At 34.0% G+C, this 14,043-nt stretch overlaps 1 protein-coding gene across 1 annotated transcript in view; it reads left to right on the top strand.

Moving 5' to 3' along the window:
- CUNH8orf34 (chromosome unknown C8orf34 homolog) overlaps nucleotides 1-14,043 on the top strand; it is a 396,548-nt gene that overhangs the window by 353,116 nt on the left and 29,389 nt on the right. The window contains 1 exon segment of the mRNA XM_039216922.1: nucleotides 6,382-6,429. Coding sequence (XP_039072853.1) covers nucleotides 6,382-6,429 — 48 coding nt within the window.

A 14,043-nucleotide genomic window follows, 5' to 3' on the forward strand; every position in this document is an offset into this window, starting at 1 on the left:
CTGCTCATGCTGTCTCTGTCTCTCTCAAAAATAAACTTAAATAAAATTAAATAAGTAAATAAATAAATAAATAAATAAATCTTTATAAAAGGCCAATTTGAAATATTTTCATTTTTCAGTATTATGAAAATAATCATCCATAGCAGTAGATTGCCAAGAAATGAATAAACTATACTTACTAATACATGTTTATCGTATTTCAAGGTGAACATTTTACTCAATAACTACTAACAAATCCTATGATCAACAGCTTTTTCAGTGGGTTTATTGCACAAGCATTCAATAATAATACCTACTCACTGATTTTTAAAGTGACATAAGGGGCACCTGGGTGGCTCAGTCAGTTAAGCATCTGACTTCGGCTCAGGTCATGAGCTCATGGTTCCTGAGTTTGAGCCCCATATTGGGCCCTCTGCTGTCAGTACAGAATCCCCTCTTTCTCTTCCCCTCCTTAGCTCTCACTCACTTTCTCTCTCTCAAAAATAACTAAACATTAGAAAAAATTTTTAATAAATAAAAGTGACTTAGTTTTTTTATTCCACTATTTATAAATTTTGACTTGCATATTCAACAAAGTGATTGTTTGTCTTCTTATTCATTCATTCTCCAAACATTTTGTCACGTAAATTCTACAAAGTGATTGTTTGTCTGCTTATTTATTCATTCTCCAAACATTTTGCCAGGCCCTATAACAGGACATGGGAAGCAAAAATTAATAAAAATAATTTTTGCCATCCAGCAACTTAGAGTTGAAAGGAAATGATTTAGCAAGTAACCAGGATTATAGCATATTGTGGTAGGAGTTTTGATAAAGATTAATAGTGTCAAAGAAGCACATAGCAATTTGAGTAGTGGGGCCAGGGTAGGAAGCAGGAAAACCAAGAGGGTGTGGGATCAGTGGTGATGTAGACGTTTACAAAACAATAATACTGTACTTTACAGTAGAAATTTTCTGTATACTTACACATTCACTATCTCATATGAAACACCACCATGTGGTTCTCTTGTCCACACTTTGTATATGAAGAAACTCCGCTTCAGAAGAAAAGTTGACTCTCCAAGATCTTACGGCTGATACTTTGTTGTGCTGGCACATTAAACTGTTTTAGAAGAATAAATGACTACTACTTTCTGCACATGATAATAGTGAAACTATTAATTATTGATATGATAGATCAATTAACACATCAGAAAGGATACACATGAATAGTACAGTGAATAGTTCAAGGTCAAATGGAGTTTTCTAAAAATCAATTGACCAATAATATATACCTCTGTCTATTCTATAAGTCAATGTAATTAAATATCACTAACACTAGGATCCATATAGCCCCACTCTCGTATCCTGTCTCTTTTGTCCAATATCCATTGGTAAAAGTTAGCACTCTCCCAAACAGGAAGGCTCTCATTACTGGCTTTACACTCCCCTTCTTTTTTTCTTTTACCTGAGATTAAAGGCGGGAAAAAAGAATAAAATGGTTTTTTTTCTTTTTTTTTTTTTGCAACAGCAAAGTTACTTTTCAGAAAAGAAGAAGGAACACTAAAATGCCTTCAGTAGCTTAAAATATAACATTATTAGTGACAATCATTAATCCCATAATTGCTACTGCCTTTTTCATTCTTTTAAGGTGAGTCTATAAGGCAAGGGCATTACCATAAAGGACTTATTTAGCTAAACATGAAAAAATTGGAAGAAAAATGTAAATTGTTTTCATTTTAATTTAACAGTCAGTTGTGTGTTTAGGGATGGAATATTATTTGTCCTTTGTGAAGGGACAAATTTGGCTTCTGATCACGCATTATATTGTTGATTCCTAGTATAAACATAACCTGCAGCTTCAGTGGAACTTGAAGGCAGAATGAATCATAACATCTTATCTTAAAATGTCACTGTCTTTTAGCTCTTAGCAATGCTATAGCAGTCAGGGTGTGTTATTTTCAGAAAAAGAGTTGTCTGTACTTCTGTGTTGTTGTAACATTTATTCATAAGATCATGGGCAAATTTTCAGAAAAAAATTTAACTTAATATGAAAAGACACCGGGGCCAATTAGAAACAGCAGTAGTTAATATGCTTAAGTCTGCAAATAAGTGTAACTATCAATTTATTGACTACATCAATGATTTGAAAGACTTTTGAGCTTTCCAAAAGTGTCTGAGTTACAAACTACTGCACCCAGCTTGTTACTAATGGAAAATAGATCACTGCCTATTCTCCTGGACATCAATGGTAACTGCTGCCTATAGAGTTTGCTAGAGTTTGGAAAGCTGAACTTCAATCTCTATAACCTCTGCCACAAATTCAGCAGTGCTATATAAGAATGCAGTTAGAAAACACAACATATAACCATCATGTCAACAGCTATATTATAGGAAATTATAATACAAAACTAGGAAATGATGCATGATGTTAATATCTCTATATCTAAAAATACAGTACACATTTCTGTGCATAGTAAAATTGGTGCTCTTCATTGCAATACTTGTGGTTTCATATATTTGCTCTATTGTGTCTGGGCTCTTGCACAAAATTTTCCTTGTGTCTGGTATGAGCTCTTCTCTTTATTCAGCTGCTTCATCTGGCTAATTGACTAAGTCTTTAAGACTAAGATTAAACATAATTTCCTCAAGTTTTAACTCCTCTACTTTATCTTTTTGATCACATGTACCCAGTGGCTCTAACAGCTTCTAGCACATTAAATTTCTCAATAGATGCTCGTTAAATAAATGGAAGACTAGAAGCCCTTTCCCCCTATTTTTGCCATAGCACTTGGGCTTGCCAGTGTTAAATAATGTTTGTTTTATATTCTAATAACCATTTTCTCAAGGTAAACTTTTTGTGGTAGGGATTAGTTCTTATTATGGTAGTTCTTTTATGGTAGGGATTGATCATCTCTTTGTCCCCACACCTAGCACAGTATGTGGCATCCAATAAGTGTTTAATAAGTACTTGTGAAATAAATAATGGGTGAAGTTTTATTAGTCCCTTGAGTTCAAATATGCCTTGGCCATTCTTATCAAGGTCAGATTCTTCTATGCATTCTTCTTAAGAGGATGCTGTCTGTATTAGGATTATTGTTTAATTTCAGTTGAAAAGGTGGGAAGAAAGAGCATCCTGGTGGAAGTAGAAGTTTCATGAAACTTTCTTTGGAAGAAATTCATACCAGAGGACTTAGACATAAAAGATTTGTGAATAAGTGTATTCCATGGGAAAATGCAAGTCTATATGCATTTTACATAAGGATTTGTAAGAGATGAATAGAAAATACTGATTTAAATAAGAGAAGCATGGAGTGCCTGGGTGGCTCAGTCAGTTGAGCATCTGACTCTTGGTTTTGGCTCAGGTCATGGTCTCACATTTTGTGAGTTCAAGCCCCAAATCAGGCTCTGTGCTTACATCCTGTCCCCCTGCTTGCATGCACACTCTCTCTTTCAAAACAAACAAACAAACAAACAAACATTTAAATAAGGGAAGCATGGTATAGTGAAAGGTGGTATTGAATTCAGGAGAGTGTGTGCCTAGTCCTAGCTGTGTATCTAGTATATTCCCTCTCGCTGAGAATATTTTCTTAACTGGAAAATAACTAGAGGTGCAACAAGAGCCTTCTTCTCTAATAACATTAATTCCATGCCAAATGGTAAACTGTAATCATATCATTCTTTATTTTCTCTTTCTCAGAGTTTATATTTTGTCATTCATATTTAAAACATTTTTAGCTCAAGTGTGATTATATTAAGAATCATGATAAGTGAAACTACATTTCAGGAAATACATTTTTTTCTTTCTTTCTTTCTTCCTTCCTTCCTTCCTTTCTTTCTCTTTCTTCCTCCCTTCCTTCCTTCCTTCCTTCCTTCCTTCCTTCCTTCCTTCCTTCCTTTTCCTTCCTCTCTGTCTGGCATAGTTTCCACATATTTTGCTCTTCCCTCCTTTGCACCCCCCCCCCCCATCTGTGTGCCTCGTATCCCTTTTCTTTTTGTTTTTCACAGGATTTTGCATTTGGGAGATTTTTTTTTTTTACTTCTGGGTGATTATCAAAATATTATATTGTTAGAGTGATTTGATACTTAACATGCCAGTTTTTTTAAATTTAGAAAAGGAGGACTTTCTGCTTTAAAGGGGATTTTATTTCATTAGCACCCCCAGCGGGGGAAGTAGGAAAGGTCAGCATTTCAACAGTCCCAGGTTAGAAGTGCGGAACCTGAGAATGACATGTTGAATCAAGCCTCTTGATTGGAGCCATCTATTCTGACCTTAAGATTAGAGATCCTGACATTTTGTTCTTTGTCTTGTGCATTTGGCCCTATGCCAAATTTGTAATCCTCTATGCAAAGTGTTTGTTTCCTCTGTATTTTCCTCCTATAGTCTTTTTACTTCATGCTCCTCATTCATCAGTGCCACCCATGTCAGTGATGTATGAATGGTTGTTACAGACAAACTCCAGTCTGTGTGGCCTTTGAAACAAATGGTGTTGTGTGGGTTTCTCCTTTTCTGTGGGATAGGTAATGAAAAGGACCTGGCACTGTGGCAAGAAGGAAGCCTGATTAAGAAGCCCTAGAGTGTACACAGTGCTTTGGTTATATCTGACCATCAAGAAAACCCTCAGTCATTAGCAGGTCTTAGCATAAGACTGCTAGTGTCCAGATGAATTGGGAAAACCATTGCACTCTAGCTCCAAGGAAATACACAGCCCTCTTCAGTGAGTACCTGGGGGTGCTCGACAGTGCCTCACTGTTAGCCCTCAGATGTTCAGAGGCCAGCCAGGCAGGCCTCCAACGCTGGCCTCTCCAGAGAACAGATCTGTACCAACCAGCAGTTTGCCACCCTATCTTCTTATGCCTGGCAACCCAGGAGAAGGGGGGATTATTAGTACACAAAGGACTAGTTCTGTCACAAGGAAGAGCCAAATTGGAAGATCCCACTATATTCCTTCTTGACTAATTACCAAATAAAGGGAGTTAGTATAGCAAGCCCAACTAAAGAATGCAGTTTATCTGAAGAAAATTTCCAGCCTCCTCCATATGCTTTGAGTTAAATTCCTCACAGTTTGGGGGTTTTATATGGATTTGATTTTTCCTAATAGTTTATATTTTAGCTTAAGTAAATAGAACTGTCCTATCTCTTTGACTGTCATATCCATTGAAAATCCCACAAGCTTGGAAGCATTTGGAAACATTTAAACTAAAGCTTACTAAATTTTCACTAGTGGAAACCATGACTTAGGAAAAAAATATTATATACATCTATGATTTCTAAACTTTTAGGAAAATCAATACTTTATTTCTAGCTTAATTTTTGTTTTGAAATGAGCATTTTTTTTAACTCACTCCAAGTGCTTGGGAGTATACATCACAATTTTAAAAAAATAAAGTACATTTAATTTTTTTTATGTTTTAAACTTTTTATTTCAGTGAGGCAAAGTAGTGTCAGACTTGAATCTGGTCCTGGCAGAGCTTTGCCCATACCTAGCCACTTGAAGTGAAGCATTTCTGTGAGCCTCTCTGGCTTTAGTTTCTTTATTCGTCAGATTGGCAGAAGATCTTCTGCCTTCAGGTTGCAGTGGAAAACCAATTCAATCAGATAATATATGGAGGACCTTTGAAATGTTAAAAAGAATGTCCTTGAAATGTTAGGAACAAATATAAGCTTTATTCACATTTATTTAATTGTCCTTTAAACACACATGTTCTCCTAGAATTTATCATTTCATGATATCTCAGGATTTATTTCCAAATGTCTCTGGCCAAGCAGTATAAAAATATAACTTAACCAAACTAATGAGTTGTTTGACAATTTTGACCACCAATGTTTAGAAGAATTTGGGATATATGTTTAATTTGATGTTAAATTCCTACGATTTAAATCTCAGTGATTTCTAGTGTCTGATAAAGGTCTCATGAAAAACACAAATAATGGAGAATTTACTAATAATGTACAAGCAAGGTGAGAAAGAAAGGCTGGGAAAAGACAAGTTAATGAGCCATACTCTCTCTGTAAAATATTTCGAAGTCCATGCGGTAGATCTTCATACAGATTTATAGAATAGAAAATTAGTGACATTTTTCTTAAACTAACATATTTATAAAATTAGTAACAGAAAATTTTAGGACATCCTGTCCTAAGTTTTAGTTAGCTATTCTAGGTGGTTATTTGTTTATGTGACTTAAAATCCACTTAAAAGAAATATTGTTGCCTGGAAAAAATTATCTCTGTCAGAGGAGAAAGTCACCAAACTGATAGCCCCACAAATATCCGCGAGATGGTGGGAGAATAGCAAGGATTTGGTGTTGTTCCCAGGTTTCAATACTCTTCATGATTCATCTTCTATCATTCTTTCTTTCTCCTTCCCCTGACTTTTTCAACTTGTATTCCTCTTTGCCTCTAGGGAGAAGCCCCCAGTGGAGGACAGTCACTGAAAAACTACATGGAAGAAGTGAGTTTTAAGAAGTGACTTGTAACATAGTCTGAAATCAGTCTATCATATAAGATGAATTTTGCTTGGGTTTTCTCCATCTGCTGTAGGGTTTCCAATCTATACCCAGTCACTGGCCATGCCCACCAAACCAGGGTGATAAATAATATTTCATTAAAATGCTGTTTGTTTTTCGTTGATAGAGGGATACAGTGTAATAATTCAGTCATCGTGAAAATGAAGGCACAACTGCACAGGCCTAGCACTATCATATATTTTCACTCACAAACATTTGTTGATATCTTAAAAAATGAGAAACACATGCACAAAATAATAAGACATGATCATTGCTCTTATGGAAAGAACAATCTGTAGCAAATTGGCGTTCATTCCTGTGATAAATGTTCATCATGAACATTACTTAGGCAAGCCATTAAGCAAAGTGCTGTCTTGACAAATAAAATATATGGTAGATTTTTGTTGGAAAACAATTTAGATGTCTGGATTTATTTTGGGGAAATCCAAGCATGCTCTGTGTCAAAGGACATGTCTTTGGACTGTCTGTAAATGGTATTTGGGAACTTTCAGATAAACCCGTGGATAGAATCCATAAGGTTTGATCTGAAGCCAAGCCACTGTGGTCACTAAATTAGCTATCTGAATCTGTTGTAGGTGAAGGGAACCGGGAAATAGTCTGGTGATGATGTCAAAGAAGTACCAAATATTTGGTTTGAAAATTGCTCCTCAGAAAGATAGAGTATCTTTATCTCTAAATATTTTATTCTTGAGTGCATGTATCCATTTAAGATCCAGTTTGAGTGGCCTACTGAATGTACCACTCAAAACTTCCTCACAACAGTGTGCCCATACTTAAACTCACAGTGGCTTCCAAATATAAACGTGTTTTACACAATGGTAAAGGCTTAATGTGATAACAAGGTGAGAATTTGTGTAATTTCATTGGAGGTTCTGGCAGGGCATTGTTCCTCCACATGGTCCTCTTTCTAGCAACATGGACAGCACCTTGCATTTGTAAGAAATGCAAAATTACACTGGATCCAAAGAATCAAAATCTATATTCTAACAAGATCCTCATGTGATTCAAAGCTCCCTAGAGTTTGAGAAGCACTGCCCTAAAGTGTTCTTTCCATGTTATTTCTAGAGAGTAACTACATACATCATGCAAACCCTTCAATTTTGTATAATACAGGTAAAGAGGAAAACTTTATTAATAAATTTATGAGTTCTGTTTATTCATTTGCTCTCAAGAACAATATTTTTGGTTGATTAGGGGTATAAAATCTCCCCAGCTTATGAGATTCGTTACCAGTTTTCAGTTTGAATATACAAGTGTGTGCATGTCCACAAGCATTTTTTAGGAGCTCAGTTTCACATAGTTTTGTTTGTTTGTTTGTTATTTTTTATTAGAGAGGGAGAGAGAGGGAAGGAGAGAGAGAGTACAAGCAGAGGAGAGGGACAGAGAGAGAACCCCAAGCAGGCTACATGCTCAGTGCAGAGCCCAATATGAGATTCCATCTCAAGACCCTTGGGATCATCACCCGAGCTGAAATCAAGAGTTGGACATTCAGCCAACTGGGTCACCCAGGTTCTCTGACATAGTATTTTTATCTAATATTGTTTGATATTTAGATTTAAGCTCTTTTTTAAACCAACATATGATCATTCTTTACAATAAAACTCAAAGTATGACCTTAATTAGTGAACTATTAACTTATTACTAGTTGGTTTCTTTTTGCAGACATTAATCCATTTGGTCTTTAGGAAATATATACTCAAATTCTTCTCCATGGAGACCATGTTGAGAATGTGAGCCATAAAATGATAATTTTTTTTCTCTCACGTTTACTCTTATTTCACGATTGCTCTCTTTCTGCTTGTTAGTAGAATCAGCAAACAATAAGGAACAATATTTATAAATGTGAGAAGCACTGAAGTTAAAACTGGGCTAGCAAACATTTGCTTTTATTTAGTATACACTAAAACTCAAATAAACCATAGTGTTTACATTTTAAAATATATTTAACATTTCTTGTTAAAGTTTGGACAACTTTTTGCAGATCAAAGTCTGCTTTTTTTTATTTAGTCTTATAATTAGACAAAATTATAACCACATGACAGTAGACAATATTGTTTAAACTTAAATTGAAACTAAAGAAACAATAGTCTCCACTAAGTAAATCTAAAATGGAATTTCCATTTAACATTTTCTGTTTTTTTAATGTATTATTTTTCCAGAATAGTATTTGTATCTTTGAACAAATATGAGACATTTTAAAATAGTCTACTTTTCCTAATCTTCAACATTGTTCTTATAGACAAATTTTTTAAATAAATTATGTGTCCTTCACTTGTAAGACTTTTGATAACTCAAGTAAGAAAGAATTTCAAATTGCAGAAATTTCAGCTTTTGAAATAATATGTAATTAAAAATATATAAAATTTAAAACAACTTATCAAAATCAACTGCTTCCAAAGCTTGATTGTCACACTTTTTATAGAGAAGCTAATCCATCTAAACTATCACATTTCCCAGATGAATAATTGGAAAGTACCATACTACACTGGTTACAAATCCCCGAATCATGAGAGGTTTATTAATTTAAATGTATATGCATCAGAAAAGTATTGTCAATTTAAATGGATGAGAAGCTGAAAAGAACTAAAGACTGAAGTTAATGACTTTTTGAAACTTTTAAAGAGCAATTTAGAGCAGTTCCTCACGTCTTCAGGAAGCTAGTTGGTGAAGGCCGGAGGCAACATACAGGGCAGTGTGAACTAACTCAAGGTGTCAAATGGCAGCTTGGCAATCACTAAGGGTGTCAGACAGGGAAAAAACAGTACGCAAAGCAGGCAGGCCCTTTTCCAAATCTGTGGAGGTTGGTTTTGCCAGCTCCACCATCTGAACAGGAGAGGGGATCGATTGTATGCAACACAATATCTTAAAATCACTTCTCATGCTTATTCTGACCAGTCTTGTTTCTCCTGTGGTATACTATTGTGTGATCACAACTGTCATGAAATTCCAACTGTACTTCTGTGGAAAGTGCATGACATTATCCTGTCATAAACAAGATACAATTTACTTTTTATTATGCACAGGGATTCACATTTCAAAAACTGATATTATTCTTTACTGACATAGTTTTAGTCACCTAAAAAAGGAGAAAACAAGAATTTTTTTCAAGAAAATCCTGTCTTGTCTTTGACATTCATTTAGAACTGATACATGTTTTAAAGGATAACATTTTTTTTTAAAAAAGTCCTAATCATGGCTTTCATACAGATATAAAATGGAAACATATCAAAGATTTATTTAACTTATTAATTAGTAAAGGGGCCAGTAAAGTGTTACAACCAGTTCAAAGGACAATTTAAACCTTCAGATATACAGTTAAGTAGGGAATGCTGAAGTTATAAAGAGATGAAAAAACTGGCAAAACTGACCAATATCTGTAGGGTAACAATCAATTACATTCAAATGGATACAATGTATGGACTAGAAAGAATCATTTGCACTACTGCCAATTTCTGTAAATGATGTCCATGAAAAGTCCATGAAAGACCCAGAGCCTCCACAGAATCAGGTAACTAGAAGGACATGCTGGAAAAAATAATTTATTTGTCATTGTCTATACTTAGTAATCTCTCATGCGTTTCAAAGCCTTACAATTTTATCCCATAATTTCCTTGGAGAGAAATGTCACCAAATGTAACGAAGTAGGACACAAAATGGAGCACAATCCCAGTGCACAGTGTAGTATAGCAAATTTGTCAAATAAGTTTATTTTAGCACCTTGCACTTACTTTGTAATGTTTTTCACAATATACCATATTTTTCTAACTTTATTATGTTTTTCTGTTTTCTTTTCCCAAACCCTATGAGTTCAAACTTACAACTTTCTAAACTTATTACTTCCCTCTTCTAATGTTTTAATTGACTTTTCACAGTTCCCAAAAGAAATAGGCTGTAAAACTATAATTTACTAAAAAATTATGGATCTCAGTCTAGGAATACAAGACATTTCATTAACAAATACAAAAAGAAAGATATTTTGAAACATTACCCCCATACCTCGGTGATATTGTGGGTTCAGTTCCAGACTGCTACAATAAAGCAAATATTACAATAAAGTTGGTCAATGATTTTTTTGGTTTCACAATACATATAAAAATTATGTTTATGCTGTATTGTAGTCTATAAAATGTGCAATAGCATTATGTCTTTTAAAAATATATACTTTAATTTAAAAACACTTTATTGCTAAAAAATGCTAACCATCCCCTGAGCTTTCAGCAAGTCATAGTCACTGATCACAGATCTCCATAACAAATATAATACCAATGAAAAAGTTTGAAATATTGAGAGAATTACTGCAATGTGATACAGAGACATGAAAACATTATTGGGAAAATGGCACTGATAGACTTGTTCCACAGGGTTGCCACAAACCTTCCATTTGTGAAAAACACAATATCTGGGAAACACAATAAAATGAGGTACGCTTGTATTAATTTAAGCATGTAAGTTATAAATGGAGAAATTCATTTTAATGAAAGTGTAAGATTAATTCTTTGTCAGAGGAAGCAGTCTGTTAAATGTATCTAAAGTGGAGGGTAATTTTGTTTCATTTTACGTGCAACATGCTCCAGGGATTTTTATTTTATATGGATCCTATGGTTATAGAAGTAAAATGAAAGTGATTAATCCTTTCTGGAAGATAGAAGCTGTTGTTTTGTTCATTGTTTTCATGTTTAGCCAAAGGGAGAGGAATACCCAGTTGTCTCAGAATTGGAGTATCCAATGGGGAAGATTTAAGCAAAAAAGCATTTTTTCCCCTCTAAACATACTGTACTTTCATGGCTACAGATGACATAAATCACTGATTGATTGGATTTAGAGAACCCAAAAATAGGTTGTCCATGTGGAATAATAATACCGCTAAAGTTTATAAAGCACTTACTCTGTTGGCAGATAAAATGGTATGTTGATATACGCCTAGCAACTGTTTTTCATGTGATGCGTGTCACCATTTCTCACCACTCCTAGTCCCTGGATGTTTACATACTTATGGTGAAAGTGTTTTAGAAAAAGGATGAATGGCATTTCTTCTAAAAGCAACCCTAAAACTTACTTTTGAGTGTGTGAAACAGTTTGTACTATGGCCAGACATAGTTTAATATTCCTCTAGAAAAAATTGTTGAACAAGTTGGCAAAGGAGAACATATCAACTCCTGTTTTTAAAAATGTTCAAGACTTCAGCTTCTTGACCCCATCAAAAAGTCTGATGGGTTCTAGTTTGAATATATATAGTATTTCCTGTTGGCATAGATAAAGCAAACAGGTGCACTATATTATTAAACTCTAATTTAGGGAAAACCAAAGTAAAACATTTAAATGATCTATTAATAGTAATGTTTGTACTATCTCTATAATTCCAACAACTCACCATTTTAGAGTTCTTCCCAAACTACATGTTTTACTGAGCTAATATTCCATTTATGCTTTATATAATTTACAATAAACAATCACTGAATATTTATTATCTCTTCAGGAGTAAAGCCATTAAACCTGGAAACCAATAGGTAGGATTGCTTAATATTCTGAACTACTATGGGAAAACATAACATGATCGACTTATTACAAAAGCAGGTTTTAATATTTGGAACAAAAAGATAAATAACCAAAATGCTTTCTTAACCTAAAATATTATTTCATGGTCACTTTAAAATTTTATGTTTTAAATGACTAAGATTTTAACTTATAAAACCAAAAGGGTATTTTTCATAGTTCTTTTTTTTTTTTAATATTTTATTTATTTCTAGCAGAGAGAGAGAGACAGCGTGAGCAGGGGAGGGTCAGAGAGAGAGGGAGTCACAGACTGAAACAGGCTCCAGGCTCTGAGCTGGCAGTCAGCACAGAGCCCGACGCGGGGCTCGAACCCACGAACCGCGAGATCATGACCCAAGCGAAAGTCAGACGCTTAACCGATTAAGCCACCCAGGCGCCCCTCATAGTTCTTTTTTAAACATCAGAGATTGTGAGTTCAATTTTTGATAATTTGCAGGGATGTGAGTTCCATCTCTGTTACACAAAAATTTCTGAAATTATATTTCTGTTGTCCTGTATACTGTCAGAGAATTTTAAAATAAGACTTATTTTTTTCATTTATGCAGTTTCTTAGGTATGCAAGACCAAATCCACTAATTGAGAAAATTGAACAAAAAATAAAATTCTAAAAATAAACACCAATTTATTCCTAAAGTGTATATTTCAGGATTAACTATTTTTCTTTTTTTCTTTGCCAGCTTTCCTTACAATAGTCCACCTAGTGCCTCTCACATTCCACTGGCTCTCTAAAGAATCTAGAACTAGCATGAAATAATAGAGATCTCTTATCCAGTACCTTCATCCACTCCATTCCATCCCAAGAGGAGAAGTGACATTCCTAAATTAACTATGGTAAAAAAGACTGTGACTCTCAACCCTTGAGACAAAGACTAGTGGTGCAAAGCCTGTCTCTTATTAGATAGCAATATAAGTTTTCGTTTTTTCTAGTTTTATTGAGAAGTTATTGAAATACATTACTGTGTAAGTTTAAGGCACACACCTTGATGGTTTGATTTTTATATATTATAAAATCATGACCACAATAGGCTGAGTTAATATCCTATCATTTCATATAGACACAATAAAAAGAAAAAACTATTCTCCTTGTGATGAGAACACTTAGGAACTACTATCTGGAATTTATGTTTTAATCTGATTAACATACTGTTTTAGAGTTGCTGGTACTAAAAAAAAGTACTTTATTTTAAAATTGAAAATCACTTAAAAATGTTGTTTTGCTTATTTTAATTTTTAAATAAATGTTTTTATTTTAGAGAAGTTTTAGGTTTACGGAATTGTTGACAAGATAGTGCAGAGAGTTCCTATATACCTCTCACCTAGTTTTAATTGTCATTAATACCTTATATTAGTATGACATATTTGTTACAATTAATAAACCAATACTGATATATTATTAGTAACTAAATCCATACTTTATTCAAGTTTCCTCAGGTTTTTATGAATGTCCTTTTTCTATCCCAAGATCCCATCCAAGATATCATATTGCGGTTAGTAGTTATATCTTTAGGCTTTTCTTGGTCATGACATTTTCTCAGATTTTCCTTGTGTTCGATGATGGTGAGAGTTTTGAAGAGTATTGGTCATATATTTTGTTGATTGTTTCTCAGTCAAGATTTGTGCGATATTTTTCTAATGGTTACACTGAGATGATGTGTTTGAGAAGGAAAACCATAGAAGTCTACTTCCATTTTTATAACATCCTGTCAAGGGTACATACATACTATGAATTATTGTTATTGATATCACCTTAATTATTTGGCTTTAGATAGTGTTGGTCAGGTTTCTCCACTGTAAAGTTAGTCTTTTGGCCCTCCTTTCCATTTTGCATTCTGGTAGAAAGTCACCACACATAACATGCACTTATAGATTGGAAAGTTATTCTCTACCACTTTAAGAGGAGAGTATCCATATAAATTATTTGAAATCCTTTTGCATGTCATATTTATCTTTTCTTACCTATTAATTTATTTAGTCAAACATTTATT

The sequence above is a fragment of the Hyaena hyaena genome, unplaced genomic scaffold (assembly GCF_003009895.1).
Source record: "Hyaena hyaena isolate Hyena2069 unplaced genomic scaffold, ASM300989v1 scaffold_660, whole genome shotgun sequence".
NCBI lineage: Eukaryota > Metazoa > Chordata > Mammalia > Carnivora > Hyaenidae > Hyaena > Hyaena hyaena.